General features: G+C 40.9%; 1 protein-coding gene across 1 annotated transcript in view; it reads left to right on the top strand.

Moving 5' to 3' along the window:
- The first annotated feature begins 3588 nt into the window (after positions 1 to 3588).
- Positions 3589 to 16507, top strand: part of LOC146595680 (scavenger receptor cysteine-rich domain-containing protein DMBT1-like) — a 32156-nt gene continuing 19237 nt past the window's right edge. The window contains exons 1-4 of the mRNA XM_085305285.1: positions 3589 to 3619; positions 4031 to 4075; positions 4971 to 5096; positions 12933 to 13294. Of these exons, the coding sequence (XP_085161411.1) occupies positions 3589 to 3619; positions 4031 to 4075; positions 4971 to 5096; positions 12933 to 13294 (564 nt within the window). The remainder of the gene's footprint in view (positions 3620 to 4030; positions 4076 to 4970; positions 5097 to 12932; positions 13295 to 16507) is intronic.

Here is a 16507-nt window from a genome sequence, read left to right as displayed (position 1 = left end):
TATCATTTTTTTTCCTGTTATTCCTTCTGCTTTGAAGGCAAGATGAAGGTCAGAAAATGAAGTCTCCTTCACACAGAAGAGTTGTGAGTTTTGGAGTCAAGTTGCCTTCTCTGCTCACACCACTTCTTCCTATAACCAGTTGACTCATCTGCCACACATCTGATCAATTTGGTCTTGGCTAAGCTAACATAGGAAAGTACTGGAGTTACCTGAAGACTGTCATGCTTCCTTCTAAGAACTAAGGGTGATTTGAATAAGGGAGTAGAATAAGAGTTTGAAGAGCAATAGCCAGGATCAGATATAAAGTGATGGGGAAGGATACAGCTGAAGTGTCATGTAAGACAGGAGCTAATATGGCCCATAGGAAACAATCACCTGGGTTGTACTCCCACTTTTTTTCCAAAGAAAGACCCTTCAAATATAGGCTCTTTGACCCTTCAGGACCTTCATTATGTGGCTAAAATGCACACGTATCCTGTTAAGAGAGGAGTGCAGGTCTGGCCGTATGATGAGAGTGTGCAAGGGCTGGCTTGGATCCCTAAAGACTGCTTTTATATCCTACATCCCAGGCATATCACTGAAAGGGAGCTATGCTACACGTTCCCAGAATGTCTCTGTCAGAGATGGTTACCATTCCTGGCAAAAAAACCCTGGGAACTACAAATGTAAGAAGTTCCTTAAAGTTGTCATGAATTTAATTTGGTTTTTGGTTTGATTCATGCGTTGCCCTCAGATACACTCACTCTTTAAAAATGACATTTCTAATTGCCATAGCACAGAGACTGCTTTTCTTGAGCTTTGGTCATCCCCTTGATGTGAGTCTGGGTATTGCTAAAGATTTGTTCAGTGTGACTAGTGGCTACTTCTGTGTCTCATTGAGGTACGTTATCAAAGTGGGATATTTCACTGGGAAATTGGGAGAGATGAAGTAGAAGGACCCAAGATTTCTGACAACCAAGTTTRTATTGAAGAACTATGCTAGCAAATTTCATCACTGTGAATAAAATTACTACACAGTATTTAGTCCTGTTCTATTTTGAGTTGTCATCCATCAATTTTCTATTCATTGAACCAAAGAACAGCTGAGGTTGGAAGCGACACCTGGAGATAATCTAGTCCAACCTCCTCTGCCAGCTGGATATTACTGAGAAAGGTGGCTGCATCTTCTTTACACCATCCTGCCAGGTATTTATACACATTGATAAGACACTGCCCAGACCCTTCTCTTCCTGATGCTAAGCAATCCCTGCTCTCTCAGCCTCTGCTTGTATGCCACACGCTCCAGTCCTTTAATCGTCTTTCTGACCCTTCACTGGATTTGCTCCAGTGTGTCCATGTCTCTTGTACTGGGGAGCCCGGCACTGGACCCAGCCCTCCAGATGTGGCCTCACCAGTGCTGAGTGGAGGGGAAGGATCACCTCCCTCGACCTGCTGGCAGTGCTCCACTGAATGGAGCCTGGGTTGCTGCTGACCTTCTTTGCTGCCAAGGTACATTGCTGGCTCACATTCAGGTTGTTGTCCACCAGGACCCCCAGGTCCTTTTCTGCCAACTTGCTTTCCAACTTATTGGCCACCTTGGTCAGTATAAAATTTTTATTTTTCAAGAATTTAAAGGAAGGAATATGATCTCATAGCCCCTTCTCAGTTAGTTAAAATGTGTGATCGTTCTACTGAGCACATGGTATTGGTTTTGCTCTTGCCAGAAAGTTAGAAATAGTAGAATTGTGAATGGTGASGTTCATGTTTACATTTCTTTATTAACATATGAATACAATCAGTTGTATTTACCATTGTCCTCCTGTTTTTCCTCTTCTCAGTGACTGCTTTCATAGCTTCTGTTTCTGTCTTTGGACTCTTGTCTTTTGCCTCTCCTTCCTCTACTTTAATTCTGTGAGCCTTTGCAGAAAAAGGACTGCCTATTCCCTTGGTCTCTAGACAGAAACCGTACTTTGCTGCAGCAGGAATGGGAATATGCCAAGGAAGATAGTGCCAAAGTGAAGTGAGCTCATCAGAGGGTAGTTATGAGGGTAGTTAAGTATGGGAACAGGTTGCCCAGAGAGAGTGTGAAATCTCTGTTCTTGGATTGAACTGGACAAAGCTATGTGCAACCTGTGTTGAATGCAGTGTTGTCCCAGTTTTGAATGGAAATTTGGATTAGAGGTGTCCAAAGGTCTCTTCCAACCAAGGATTAAAAGAAACCACTGATTACTCTGATGTGCTATTAACAAGCAATAGGGAAACATGCTTGTAATTGCAAGAGGATGCTATCAGAAATTTAAACATTTATGAGACAAGGGTTGTCTGCTGAAGGGAAAACTTGCTATGAATTTAGTGCCTCACCTTGCAACACTTTTCAGAGTCTCTATCTAGTAATTCACTAGCTACAAGCAGTGTTGGGGCACAGAAATGTTCTGTTGTACAGAAATAYCGTCAAGCTCTTGATGTGGCTATTCCTCTTAGGTTCAGTACTTGTGGATGCCAGCTCAGGTAAACCACTTAAAATTAAAAAGATATATGTATTAAAAAAGAAGCAGGAAAAAGAGAAACCCATTTTATTCCCCTTCACTAGTTCYGTACCTGTCACTCATTTGCTAGTATAGTCAACATTGTACAATGCAGACTGTGGGAAATACAAGTGGTGAGCAATTTTCTTGCTGTGCTCACATTTGGAAGTATTCAGTGAGCAAAGTTCTTGCTGCTTGGGCAATAAATGAGATCAAAATCTCAACTGCAAGCACATTTCCCAAGCACATTTCTAATACCTCCAAGTGAATTAGAAATACTACCTGAGAATTGTGTGAGTGCAGTATCTTAGTTTATTGCTTGTTAAGCACTTAAATGCTGGAGTTTACAAAACATCTTTTATTGTATATTCATGTCAGTCTCTCAAGTTGCAAGCTGAATGCCAGAATGACTATATTGAAATTTATGATGGGCCACCCAATACTTCTCCCCTGCTTGGGAGAATTTGTTCTGGCTCTGATCTTACATATACATCATCCTCAAACCTCAAGACCATTAGATTTTGTAGTGACTCCAGATATTCAAATAAAGGGTTTAATGTTGACTATCACTCCATCCGAAAAGATGAGAATACCAGTAAGTTTCAATTCAGTTTGTAATGTTTTCTGTGTTAAGTATTTGTTAATGTTGGTGAGCCATTTCACACAGATGACATTCCTACTCAGATTTCACAACTGATTATTGACCAGTAACTTTCAGACAATAATTTTTTTTTGCACTTTAAGAAGACTTTCAGGTACCAAACTATTGTCTTTAGACATTTTCCATGCTGGCCAGTCTAAGTTCACCTTTCTTCTTATCGCTTCATTTTTCTTATTTCATTTTACAATTCTTCATCTTTCCTGTGGCCTATATGATTCTCCGWACTATGTTGATCTGAATCAAAATTTGTTCCTTCAAGCTTCCCTTCAAAGCTCTGACTCAAATCTGGTGTTGTTTCGGGACACGTATGTGCAAATACTTTCATGCAGCACTGTAACTAGAGTAGGAAATATTTGATTCAAAAATAAGATAAATTCCTTAGCCTCTTCTTGCTATTCTGAAAGCCTAAAATGTTTTGAAACAATGGTACCTGAGCAGATGACAAAGCTTACAAGTAAATAGGCTGAAATTAAATGGCATGATACRTTAGGAGTGTAGGTGCCCCACTGCTAGGCTGGAAGGTTATTGCTTGTGTTAGACTAAAAAATTGAACCAAYGTCTTGTGCTTACCAGGTGAATGTCCTCCCAGAACTACTAGATACCTACATTTAATCCTGTTCGCAAGAACTTTGCTCAGTTATGGAATTTCAGTGGTGTACGCTTTGCTTTGGTACAAATTGCTACCACTATTTYTTATTTTTGTCTCCTATTTTCTCTTCTTACTAAAAACACACATTTTTATATCCTTTAGAGTTCTTGTAGATTCTTACCTTCTTGTTTTAAGTTTGAACCTAACACATACTGCACATAGTGTAATAATTTTTCTATTCACAAGAGCTAATTTATAAATTTTATACCTTTCCAGATGTGTTAAAGATCCCACCTACTACTCTTATCATTYGCCGTACAGGTATGTCACTCAGTTTGCATTTAATGCCTTTAAGTTTGTAAGTCAACATCCATCAGTTTACCCGCAGTGTGAACCAGCGTGGTGCAGGTACAATGACTATTCTTAATGCTATCAAGGCTGTGTTAGTAGGTTCACGAGGAATGCAAAAACTTCTGAGGAAAAAGTGAATGTTGTTATTGGATCTATTCAGCTTCAGGAAGCTCACACTGAGAACAGGAATGCTAGCAAGTTTAAATAACTTCCTCTTGGGTTTAATGTTAATATTACTGTAATGCCTGCATGACAGTTTAGATGTGAAATCTAGCTCTGATACATACCTTTGCTGGTTTCTTCACATCTCCACCATAACCCTTATAGGGAATTGGTTTTTAAGTAATGATATTTACAAGCTATTTCCCTTCTGTCATATTTTAGAGCCATTATTTTCATCTGCGCGTGTCACATGGCAATTGATTCTGTTCTGCAGGAGAAGAGATGAGATGTATCTGATCTYCCTGCAGGAACTATAATAATTTTTCAAAGCTATGCATGATTTGTATGTCTCCTATCTATAAACAACCAATCTGTAAGTCCCCTTGAGAACATTTCCCAGTGTTCTATAGCCGCTGTTACTGTCAGGAAACAGCATCAAATGGTCTTAGTGTGTAATCATTACAAATTATTAGTTGCTGTTTGTTTGCTTGCTTGCTTGGCTATTTTCTTTATTTCATTTGCCTACAGAATTGGTTGTAAAACAGTGCAGTTTATTCTGTAGAGCAGAATAAACTGTAGAGCAGTTTATTCTCTGATCATATCTACATTGTAACATTTTAATTCAAGTTCTCTCTGCCTAATTATTTTTGAGAATAGCTAGATGGAGAAACAGATGTAAACAACTCTCTCTCTCTGTGCTCAGAGCTGGCCTCTGACATCCAGAAGAACAGAGAGTCTCTGAGCTCAGCTCCTGCGACTGCTGCTGGGTCTCACACTCCACTTGCTGTGGCCGCCATGGCACTGGTGGTAGCTGCTGTCCTCACCATGGGTGGGTTTCTGCCGAAGCATAAGCTGCAGGAACCCATTCCCTACCAGATCATGTGAGAGGTGGTAAAACCCCTGCAGCTGGCTGGGGCTGATGTTTTCACTAGCCATCTATAGCCATACAACTTCAGGATTTGGTTTTGTAATCTGTGCAGAGGGTAGCTCTTACGTGACAACTGCAGCACTTAATTGCTGCTTGAAGAACGCACTGCAGTGAAACAACACACACTGCTAGAATGAACTGAACTTATGAGGAGTCTGGCTTTAAAAATCTTCCAGTTCAAATACACATAAAGGCTAAGGAAAGTTTGATTCTCCTATCCCAGCACCCAAATAAGCTGCCATCTTCAGTGCTGGTCATTTCACAGCATCTCAGTTAAGTTCCTACTTTGAGTGTCCATCTGAGAAGATTGACTGACTTCACTGACTTAAGAACTGATTTCTTTGGCCATTGTTGATATGCAGGTAAAACACCTGTGTGGCACCACGAACTGGTGGTGAGGTTCAATAATCTCAATAATCAATTGCGAGCAAAAATACACGCGGATTGCACATAAGGAATCACTCCTGTACAGAATTTCTTTCTTTCTTTGGTGGTCATGGTGGTTCTTATTTTGTGTTTTTATGAGAAAATGAGGGCCATTTATGAGCTTATATATAAAGGATGATATTTTGAATATAATCAGATCTGTTACATAAATATTTAATTAAAAAGCAGGTGAGGATATATCTATAGAGTGGCAGTTCTTTCTGTGTACTTGCAAATGTATTTCCTATACATCTGAACTCCGAGCTAGTGCTTTATCATGTTGGAGAATATGATCTGTGACAAAGAGACTTTGCCAAGCAATGATTTGTGCTCTCACTTTTACGCATTTATAAACCTGTAATGAGGGAAAAAATAGGGAACATACAGAGATTGCCATAAGGGAGTGTGACCTCTCTCTTAGCCCCCATGTGAAAAAAACAAACAAACAAACAAGCTGTTTGGAAGAACCCATCTACTACAGGAGGAAAGGTCACTGGTGTTTGATTGAGAAATTCTCCTCTTCAGACTTTCCTGTCTTCTAGCCAGCTGTGAAAGAGGAAAGCTCGGGGGGAACAGCAGAAGGCAGTGTGTACGAAGTGAGCTGGAGATAAAGCAGTGCCCTCTTGGGAGTGAGAGCCGTACTTTAGGGCTTCGTCCTGACCTGACAAGGAGGATGCAGGCAGCTCTGATGGGAATAGCATGACCAGCCTGCCTCTGTCTTCCTGCAAGCTGCCATTTCCAGGGGACCCCAGGCAGGCCTCTTCTCACCTCTGCAGGCTGTGGAGAAGGGGCCATAGGAGGACTTACTGATATCGCTCTCAGGGGATGGTAATGAACTTTACTGCCCACAGCTGGAGGAGCAAAGATTGAAGAGCGTCCTCAGTTCTCCTCTGCCTAGTGACACTGTTGAAGGGCATACTGGTACAAGAACTCATCTACCTTTCATCTAGTCCCCTTGTGTGGGCCTGAGATTGTCCAGGCTTGGAGAAGTCCAGCTGCTTGCTCAGCACAGTGGCGACTTCCCGAGACCCGCTCTCTAGACCAGGTTCTTCGCCTTCGGTCTTTCAGGAGCGAAAGCCTTCTGTTTTCACTCCTGCCCCCACTACTGCAGTGGCCTTGCCCCTGTGGATGTGCTGCCYCATCATTTTTCACACAACAGTGTGATGGCACTCTTTCTACTTCACCTGATCCTACAGTATCTTTATGATCATACTAGCAGGAAGATCCCAGGCCTAGGACATTGGTGCCTCCAATTTGCAAAGAGCTTGGACTGCTCAGAGCTGATTCTGCTCAATGCTGCTTCTGTGCTGGGTCTCAGATGGGGAAATGCCAAGGTTATATCAGAACATGAGGTAGAAATACCAAGTTCAGTGGTTTCCATATTAAATATTGCTATAGAGAACACTGCTAAACTGCCCAAGTATTTGGCACCTCAGAGTCATCCTCCTTATTCCCCACCCTCTGCCTTCCTTGCACCACAAGTATTCCACAAGTGCAGTGTTCAAGAAAACTGGATCTGATGATGAAGAAAGGGTCACACACTAAAGCAAGTGCTCTGGGTGAATGACTCKTTGGCCAAAAATCATCCTTCCCTTCTCCTGGTCTACCACATTCAGGAAAGCTGCTAGTGGTAAATCCAATGAATTTGACTCTTGGCTGTAGATAGTTCTGATTCACTTGCTTTCTCACCATTAAACAAATGCAAATTGATTTGAAATGATATGTTTCACATGGTATAGGCAACAGAGCCTGTAAGGCTGTCAAGGAACTCAATAAATTAGCCTAAGCTGCCTCACATGACTTTAACACAGGCATTCAAACTAACATTTCTCAATGCAAAAGTTTGTGGGCAGCCACACTCCAGTGTAGATATTTTCTTATAGTCAAGGATAAAAGCTGATTAATTTTCTGTGTTCTTTTAACCTCATAAAAGCCAGTACGTCTGCAGAAGTCTCCTAACAATAATCAGCAGAACAGAAATTGTTTTCAAAGCTCTGTGAAGCTTCTTTCACAGAATAATGTGTTGAGAAACACTTCAAGCTTCCAGAAAAAGTCCTAGAGAGCAGAAATGCATGATCACAAGAGATCTAGCCACTGGGAAGGATGAAAACATGCCCTGTATAGTAATTGTATTAATTAATTAATATAAAATTGTTTGAACATAACATTAATATCTGGTYTCACTGTGCAGGGATTGTCTGATAATCACGATCTCTGAAAATGTGGATCTCTGAAGTGTGCAGTGAAGAACAGAATTAATCAATGTTATTAATTCACCTAGACAGCTTAGTGACTTTTTTCCACTTGAATGGTTTGTGAGTCTCTTTTGTGTCCCCTCCCTCACCTCCTTTTTTCAGTTATTACAAGAGTTTGGAAAAGAATTTCTGTTTGTCACTTATTCTTGCTTCATTGATTACAGTGTGTGAATGATCATTCAAATATACTGGATTTTTGCTGCTTCTTGCCAAGATGTCAAAACCAGCAGAATATGAATAGTGAATACCAGGTATTTTTGTTCATGCATAAATTTCCTCGTTCAAGTGCGAATGTGGTTGTTTGTATAAAGAAGAAACATATTTACCCTTCTCAGTCCTCACTTTCAAGGCTTCCAACTCTGYCTTTGGCCTCTTGTGTTCTGCACTTCCTTCTTCCACTCCGATAATGCTGGCCTTTGTAGAAAGAAGTTCTAAGTCATTCTCTTTCTCCCTTGGGCTCATGGACTTTAATCTTCATCCTTGAGGATTGCCCCTGCATGCAATAAATTTGTATATGGAAAGAATTGTGCAACAAATTTTAACTCCTGATAAGGCCATCAAACCCACAATGGCTGGAGGGGTAGGAATCAGATGGATAGCAATACTCTGGCTCTTCAGTTTTAGGGTGAAATGATGGTCATCAGCCATATCTCATAAAATGGTTACACCACAGAAACACAAGAAAGTAGCCACTCTGACAAGAGTGTGATGAATGAGAATTAAGGATTATTTCATGCTGTGGAAAAGCTTCAGATTCAGTTTTCAAGCTATACAGCTGTAACTGTAGAAAATTAACGAAGGACTGTATTAAGAGAGATTCTAAATAGATTTTTTTTTCATTTGATGGTTCAAAGCATAAAAGAAAATTTTAGAACAACATTAAGCTGTAACCGATTTGATTTACTTAACTATGCATAAAATCCACAGATTTCTCTGCATTGTTTTCACAAAAAGTTATTGGTCTTGATTCTCTTGAAATTGTCTTGCAATTTAACAATCTCTCAGTAAATATGATATGACATTTGACTTGAACCTAAAAATATCAAAGAGGGATGAATCTGACATGGGGGGAGGGATGGAAGATGTTCACACAAGCTGCAATATCCTTCAAATATCTCTTAGTGATTTGCTTGTAACACTTGACTCAGTCTCATACATTAATTCTGCCCAAATGCAAAGGCAAATTTATTTATAGACTGTGGCAGAGCTTCCTCCCTGCTTACGACTGTGTCTCCCAAGCAAGAGAATTAGGAGGCAAAGTTTCATGCCTCTCTGGGGTCAGCTCCCCTTGATCCCCAACTCTCTTTCCTCACTCTGGTGGCTCAGCCCAGGACCATTGATGGCTCCTCTCCTTTCCTCACCTCTCTGCCTTGTGCCTCTCCACTTGCTCCTATCGACACTAAGAGGCTGCAGCCACCTCCTACCTTAGCCTTGCTGTTGATAGCTCTACTTCTGGTGGTAGAAGCATTAATGTTGATGTGAAGGTAGCAATTTTGGCAAGACTCAGCTGTCGCCACTAAGTACCTACTGGTTATCTTTGTGATAACTTCAGCATAGACATACTTCCAGTGGCATAGGTACAGAGACTCCCAGACGTGCTTCAACAGGGGCACTAGGGCTTATTCTATTTTATTTAAAGTATGCCAAAGCTGTAGGACATTCATGGCTCCCTAGGGAAACTTGTCTCACTAGTTCAGACCAAGTTATGAAGCCTTTTAACAGTGCTGTTGGAGGAAACCTCTTTAAATTTCAACATCCCACTACCTTCCCTGGACCTGCCAAAGATTGTCCCCATGCTATAGCTTTAAGCCATGACAGAAAATACTGAGATTCATCAGCCAGAACTGAAAGGTAACTTTCAAATTCTACATACAATGAGATGATTGTGACACCTGTGGTAGCATAAATATTTCCTTCCAGGCAGTGGAAAATGTTACTCTTGAGATACTATCTTTTTGCAGAGATCAGGAAGTTACAAAATCTTGAATAACAAATCAAATATATTTTCATTTCAGACAATGGGATTGTGGTTTTTTTACTGTTCACCTGCAGAGAGAGAGAGAGAGAGAGAGAGAGACCTACACAGCCACTCCCCTTCAGAAATAGAGACTATAAATTCACATGGTCCTTTCTGGCAAGAGCTCTTGATGAGATGGGTACCAATATGGTTTTGATGTGGCTACTCTTGCTAGGTCCAGCAATTCTGGAGGCAAGATCAGGTAAATCACTTCATTTGTTCCAGGGCATATAAGAATAAAAAGAGAGTTTGGGGTCTTCTCTGCAGATTCCACAAATAGAAATCACATTCCTGCTGATATAATTTTGGGCAAATAATTAAAGGTGAAATGGGATGAAATGTGATGCCACAGCTTTGTTCTACTAAAACTGTGAACTAACTGTCATAGTGAATGATAAGAATGATTTAAACTATTTAACGAAGTTCATTTTTTGATAGGGAGGTATTTTTTCTTACTGCCTTGTATCACTGCTAAAATTGTGTCTGTGAACATGTTATGAATGAATGACTCTTCTATTTCCAGAAATTTGAGAATTAAGAATTATTTAATAATTATGGGAGAATTTATATTTTTTACTAAAATATGTATTYATTCCAGAGCATAGATATACACATATATATACTGCATATATAATATTGCTTGTATTGTTTGAACCTCATTGTACACCAGATCTTACACAAACTTTAATGAAATGTAATAAGTTAGTCTTTATAATCTATCAATGTGGGTAAAGGAGGGACATCTAAAAATAATTAAAGATGAGAAATTGTTAGTTCAACTTTCCTTTTGTCATTACCTTTTCTCTTACACGATTAGTTTCTCTCTCCTAAGTGACTTAAGTGACTTTGCACTAAACAGTTCCATGTATATCTCAGAATAATGGCAGCTGATATTTTTAACTAGTTGTTCAAGTATCACTGTCGTAATCTATGTTACCATCATTCACCTCATCTGGTTTTATCCATCTATCCTCTTCTGCTTGCTGATAACACTCCTCCTCTTGTTGCTCCAGTTCTTCTCTTCACTCGCAGCTTCATTTCCCAGTCTCTACCTGTGTTTCCTGGGTCAGAGTAAGCGCTGTATTTATACCATCGCTGACTGCTTTTGTCCTTTTAACGCCTTTAATGTGTGAGGCAGAATGCAACCTAGCCAATTACCTGCCCCATTACATTCATGGTTTTGATCTTACAGTGATGACAGACCTTGAATGAGGGCAATAAAATTATTCTTTAATTTCCCAATCTCATGTGTAAAAAGTCAGGTTTGCTGTTTCGGTTCTTAATGTTCTACAAGTATGGTTTAAAAACATGCATCTTTGAACAGATATTTGAAGAAATAAATCAGATGCAAGTCAAGGGACAGTTTTGTGTCTTCTCCCTTGAACTGGCAGTTAAGTACATTTAAGTAGAACAAACTTAGGACTTTCACGATTCTTCTTGTGCAACTACCAGGAATTAGATGCAGTGAAGAGATTCTAGAGTTGGTAACTTTTCAGAAATTTTTTGCTTTAGTTGAATTATTCAACTGTTTAGTAAAAGGCTAAATATATGGTTGGCAAACATACAGAGTTGGACAAACACAGGATGCCTTTCCCATGTGCAAATACTGTAGATCCTAAAAATTATAACATTTATTTGGTCATTTGTTCTTTGTGGTAACATATTCCTCCACAAGAATGGATCTCTAAGATTGAGATTTTTCATACTACTCACTGAAGTATGTCTAACTTTTGAATAAGTTAAGTCAAACTGCAAAGTGGATGTTTTTCTTTTAACTGAATGAATGCACTTTGACAGCAGCTCTCAGGCATATGTATGATAGGTTATTAAGTATTTCTTTATTTCAAACTCTAGTAATATTTTACAGGGGTACGGGAGATTAAAGGTCAGTGAATTCCCATGCAAATTACTGAAATCCCATTGAATATATTGTCCACTTTGCTGAACACTTAGTGCAATTCTTCTGTTAAAATTACCCTTAAAAACTTGATTGCAATGTGTGGACTCTAGATCCTTAAAATTGTCTTCAAAATTTTAYAGGAAGCAGAAAAAATCTAGTGAAACTGCATAAACCAGGGGAGAAAAAARGGTATAATGGCTATTGCTATCTCTAAAATTTTGTAGTTTTTCTGAAGGATTAATTTGACCTAATTCTGCCCTTATTTTATAGACCACTGGTTGGTGTCCTTACTGCTACACTTCAGTAGTGGTTTGCAATGTGTTTGCTTGGTAGTTTTCAAATGGCAGAGCTGCAGCAGCCCCATGAGAACMGGTTTAGGGAAAAGTCACTGTCTTGGCCATCCAGGCTGCATCTTGCTGGGTCCGCGAAGCCTCAGGGATCTGCTTGAGCCTTCATACCTCTTTCCTCCCCGCAGTACCTTTTGTAGGCAGCTGTTGCACCACAAGCCAGCAGAGGCTTTGAGCACCATGTAGAAGTGCTACACATACACAYTGCTACTAAGACAAGGCTGGGGTGCAGAAAAGTTGTGTAGTACTTCTTAAATTCCAGTAGGATTCAGTGCAAATTGCTACATTTCTTTGTTCCTTAGCATCAAGCGTTTTGATAGCAATGAATAAAGAAACATATATATGTGAAGTATGTTACTAAAACATGCTATTTTCTTCCTGACAACAATGTGAACAATCTTTAGTTCTAGTCTTCTAAAAAATCCTACCTAGGTTTTATTCAGATATTGAAATTAATTTTCTCTCCTTTGCTTTCCAAAGGCTTTTCCTATTATCAAAGATTTTCATTTCTTCGTGAAACAGTCCGTGCTTAGCTTACTGCTTAAATTTTCCATAGCAATCTTGCATAAATTATGTGCAGCTAATTTTGAGGTCTAGGAGAGCAGAAGAAAAATGTGTGGTCTGCCTCTCTACTATGTCTTTCTTACAGGCATTTARTCCTGGGCTAAACAAGCCCCTCCTGGGAAGATGACGGTATCTTGTGGCAGTAGGCTGAAATAGATGACTTCTCAGGATCATTTCCAGCTGATTTTTCTGACTCTGTGTTTGTGCTCAATTTCCTGTCTCCCAAAGGGACCAGTCTCAGACTAGTGAATGGAAGGCACAGCTGTGAAGGCCGAATTGAGATTTATTACAAGGGACACTGGGGGACAGTTTGTGATGATTTCTGGGACCTTCCTGATGTCCAGGTTGTGTGCAGGCAGCTGGGATGTGGCCAGGCCATTTCAGCACTAGGAAGTGCTTACTTTGGCCAAGGCTCAGGAAAAATTCTCCTGGACGATGTGCAGTGCAGAGGATATGAATCCTCCTTGTGGCATTGTAATCACCGTGGATGGAAGAAACACAACTGTGGCCACCAGGAAGATGCTGGTGTTGTCTGTTCAGGTGTTGTCAGATTTTTCTCTTCTAAATACTTTTCCTATGAATTGCACCAAGTATACATGTATCAGGTTCTGGGTATACAGATATTGTACTCCTCGGATAACACTTCACTGATTCAAGATATATGGCATAAAGATGAACCTGATATATGTCTAATCTTTTTTTGTGCTAGTGCTTGCTGTTTCTATTTTACTTTATTATTATGTTACATATAAAGAATTTTCTGGCACATTCTCGCTAAACAGGCCTGTTCTCAGAAGGCAGATTTAGACCTTCTAACAGCGCTGTCTTTTCACTCCACTGACCCCTAGAGCTTGCATGGAATCACCTTTTTCTCGCTAGGGTAGCATACCAGCTGTGATTGCTCACACTGTGCAAAGCAATTAAAGAAATAACACGTGTCACAGTACACAGAACTTGTATTCTGTGTACTCACCCCTCAGGGACAGAGAGATAAAGGAAACAACTTTAAATTACAGCAGCAAAGCTATGTCTGCTTGGCTGATGTTTGGCAGGGAGGGGTAGGGATAGGCAAAACTCATCTTCATATCGTAAGCCTGAACATATTCATTATGGACAACAATAATTTTGCAGTCACAATCCAAACTTCCATAGCTGACAATTCATTTTTGAATTATTTCTGTAGTTTAGTTGTTTTCCTTGAAGTTTAGCCCAATTCATTTTCTGTTCCTACACAAATTTCAATCTACTTTGGGTATGCTGTCACTATGTTGTTTTCTAATTTTACTTTACTTTCATTTTTTAAGCAAAGGTACTTTATTTGTATGTTCATTGTCTGTTCTCCTGTATTACAGATCTTTATGGAAGTGAGGCATGGTCACACACAACAGGCAATTCAGGTATTTTATATATCTATAGTAGATCAGATATTGCAGTATTCCACATTTTGTCAAAGATTAAGAGCGTAGAGAGCTGAACTCAAGCTGGAAAACAAGGTCAGCTGGGCCAATGCTTGGCATTAAAAAAAAAAAAAAGAAAAAAAAAGCAGGGCTTGCTGTTATATCTCTACTAGTTTATATACATATGTCTTCAGTGTCTCTTAAATTGACATTTATTTCTCACTTGTGTTCATAACTCCACTGACCACTACGGAACTGCAGATGAATTCAACAGGTAATTCATGCCCACCTGATTCACTCCTGGTGCTGCACCAAGCAGCACCCCAAAAGGACCACCTGGGATGCTCTGGGAAAGAACATCTAGGTTGGTGCTGGGTCTGTGCCCTGCTCCTGCCAGGGACCCCATGGCAGCCAGGACCAAGACAGGGGCTCACGGAGGAAAGGCTCTGGCATCCCCAGGAGCCACAGTGTCCTGTTCTGGGAGCAGGAAGCACCTTGTAACCTAGTCCCTTTCCCTTACGACACTATTTATAAATACCGTTCCGAAGACCAAGTTTCAACTGGTCTTTCCATCAATTTCAACTGGTCTGGTCTTCCCACCTCCCTTCTCTCCGGTAACCTCTGTTTGGATGGTGTATGTAGACAGAGTTAATTCTCTGGATTTCGTCTGCCTCTTCAGGAACTAGGCTTGTAGCTGATGTTCAGGTGCACCCAATGCATGAGCACATTCCTCATCTAAGAGTTCTTTTATTCATATTTGCAATCTGAACTACAACAGAGATGACTGAACCAGAAACAGCTGTGTCAGAGATGACCACAGTGCAGACAACCATAATGGAGACAAGCACAGCACCAGCGCCCACAGCAGGTAGTTCTGCTCAGTGTCGCTCACAGCCCCCTTAGTGTAGCCTGCTCTCCTGCCTTCTCCTCCTGACAATTCATTTTTGAATTATTTCTGTAGTTTAGTTGTTTTCCTTGAAGTTTAGCCCAATTCATTTTCTGTTCCTACACAAATTTCAATCTACTTTGGGTATGCTGTCACTATGTTGTTTTCTAATTTTACTTTACTTTCATTTTTTAAGCAAAGGTACTTTATTTGTATGTTCATTGTCTGTTCTCCTGTATTACAGATCTTTATGGAAGTGAGGCATGGTCACACACAACAGGCAATTCAGGTATTTTATATATCTATAGTAGATCAGATATGCTGGAAAACAAGGTCAGCTGGGCCAATGCTTGGCATTAAAAAAAAAAAAAAAAAAAAAAAAGCAGGGCTTGCTGTTATATCTCTACTAGTTTATATACATATGTCTTCAGTGTCTCTTAAATTGACATTTATTTCTCACTTGTGTTCATAACTCCACTGACCACTACGGAACTGCAGATGAATTCAACAGGTAATTCATGCCCACCTGATTCACTCCTGGTGCTGCACCAAGCAGCACCCCAAAAGGACCACCTGGGATGCTCTGGGAAAGAACATCTAGGTTGGTGCTGGGTCTGTGCCCTGCTCCTGCCAGGGACCCCATGGCAGCCAGGACCAAGACAGGGGCTCACGGAGGAAAGGCTCTGGCATCCCCAGGAGCCACAGTGTCCTGTTCTGGGAGCAGGAAGCACCTTGTAACCTAGTCCCTTTCCCTTACGACACTATTTATAAATACCGTTCCGAAGACCAAGTTTCAACTGGTCTTTCCATCAATTTCAACTGGTCTGGTCTTCCCACCTCCCTTCTCTCCGGTAACCTCTGTTTGGATGGTGTATGTAGACAGAGTTAATTCTCTGGATTTCGTCTGCCTCTTCAGGAACTAGGCTTGTAGCTGATGTTCAGGTGCACCCAATGCATGAGCACATTCCTCATCTAAGAGTTCTTTTATTCATATTTGCAATCTGAACTACAACAGAGATGACTGAACCAGAAACAGCTGTGTCAGAGATGACCACAGTGGAGACAACCTTAATGGAGACAAGCACAGCACCAGCGCCCACAGCAGGTAGTTCTGCTCAGTGTCGCTCACAGCCCCCTTAGTGTAGCCTGCTCTCCTCTCTTCTCCTCCTGACTGCACTGAAAGGAGTGTTCCATCTCTCAGAGGACACCCTCCCTCCTAAGGCGGAGAGTCCTAAGTCCTCAGTGAGAGTGAGTTGCAATGGGCTCCTACAACCGCTGAGGGTGCCCTCACAGGGATGTGYGGTTCTGCCCATGCACAGATGCCTACGGTGACATTGCAGCAGCTTGGCCTGGTGGGGGCCAAACCTGGCACCACGTCTCTCTGTGCCAGGTTTCAGAGCCTGGGACAACAGGTTCTTACTCCCTAAGAGTAAGGACTGCAGGGGCTCCCCGGCACCGTAGCTGCTGAGAGCGGTGGCAAAGAGCGGGAGCGCCAAGGGGTGCAGCTGATGGCCGTGGGG

This window comes from Rhea americana, unplaced genomic scaffold (assembly GCF_003343005.1).
Source record: "Rhea americana isolate MKP2758 unplaced genomic scaffold, rheAme1 scaffold_218, whole genome shotgun sequence".
NCBI classification, from domain to species: Eukaryota; Metazoa; Chordata; class Aves; order Rheiformes; family Rheidae; genus Rhea; species Rhea americana.
Note: the sequence above shows the minus strand (reverse complement) of the source record. Positions and strands in the feature narration are given on the sequence as shown.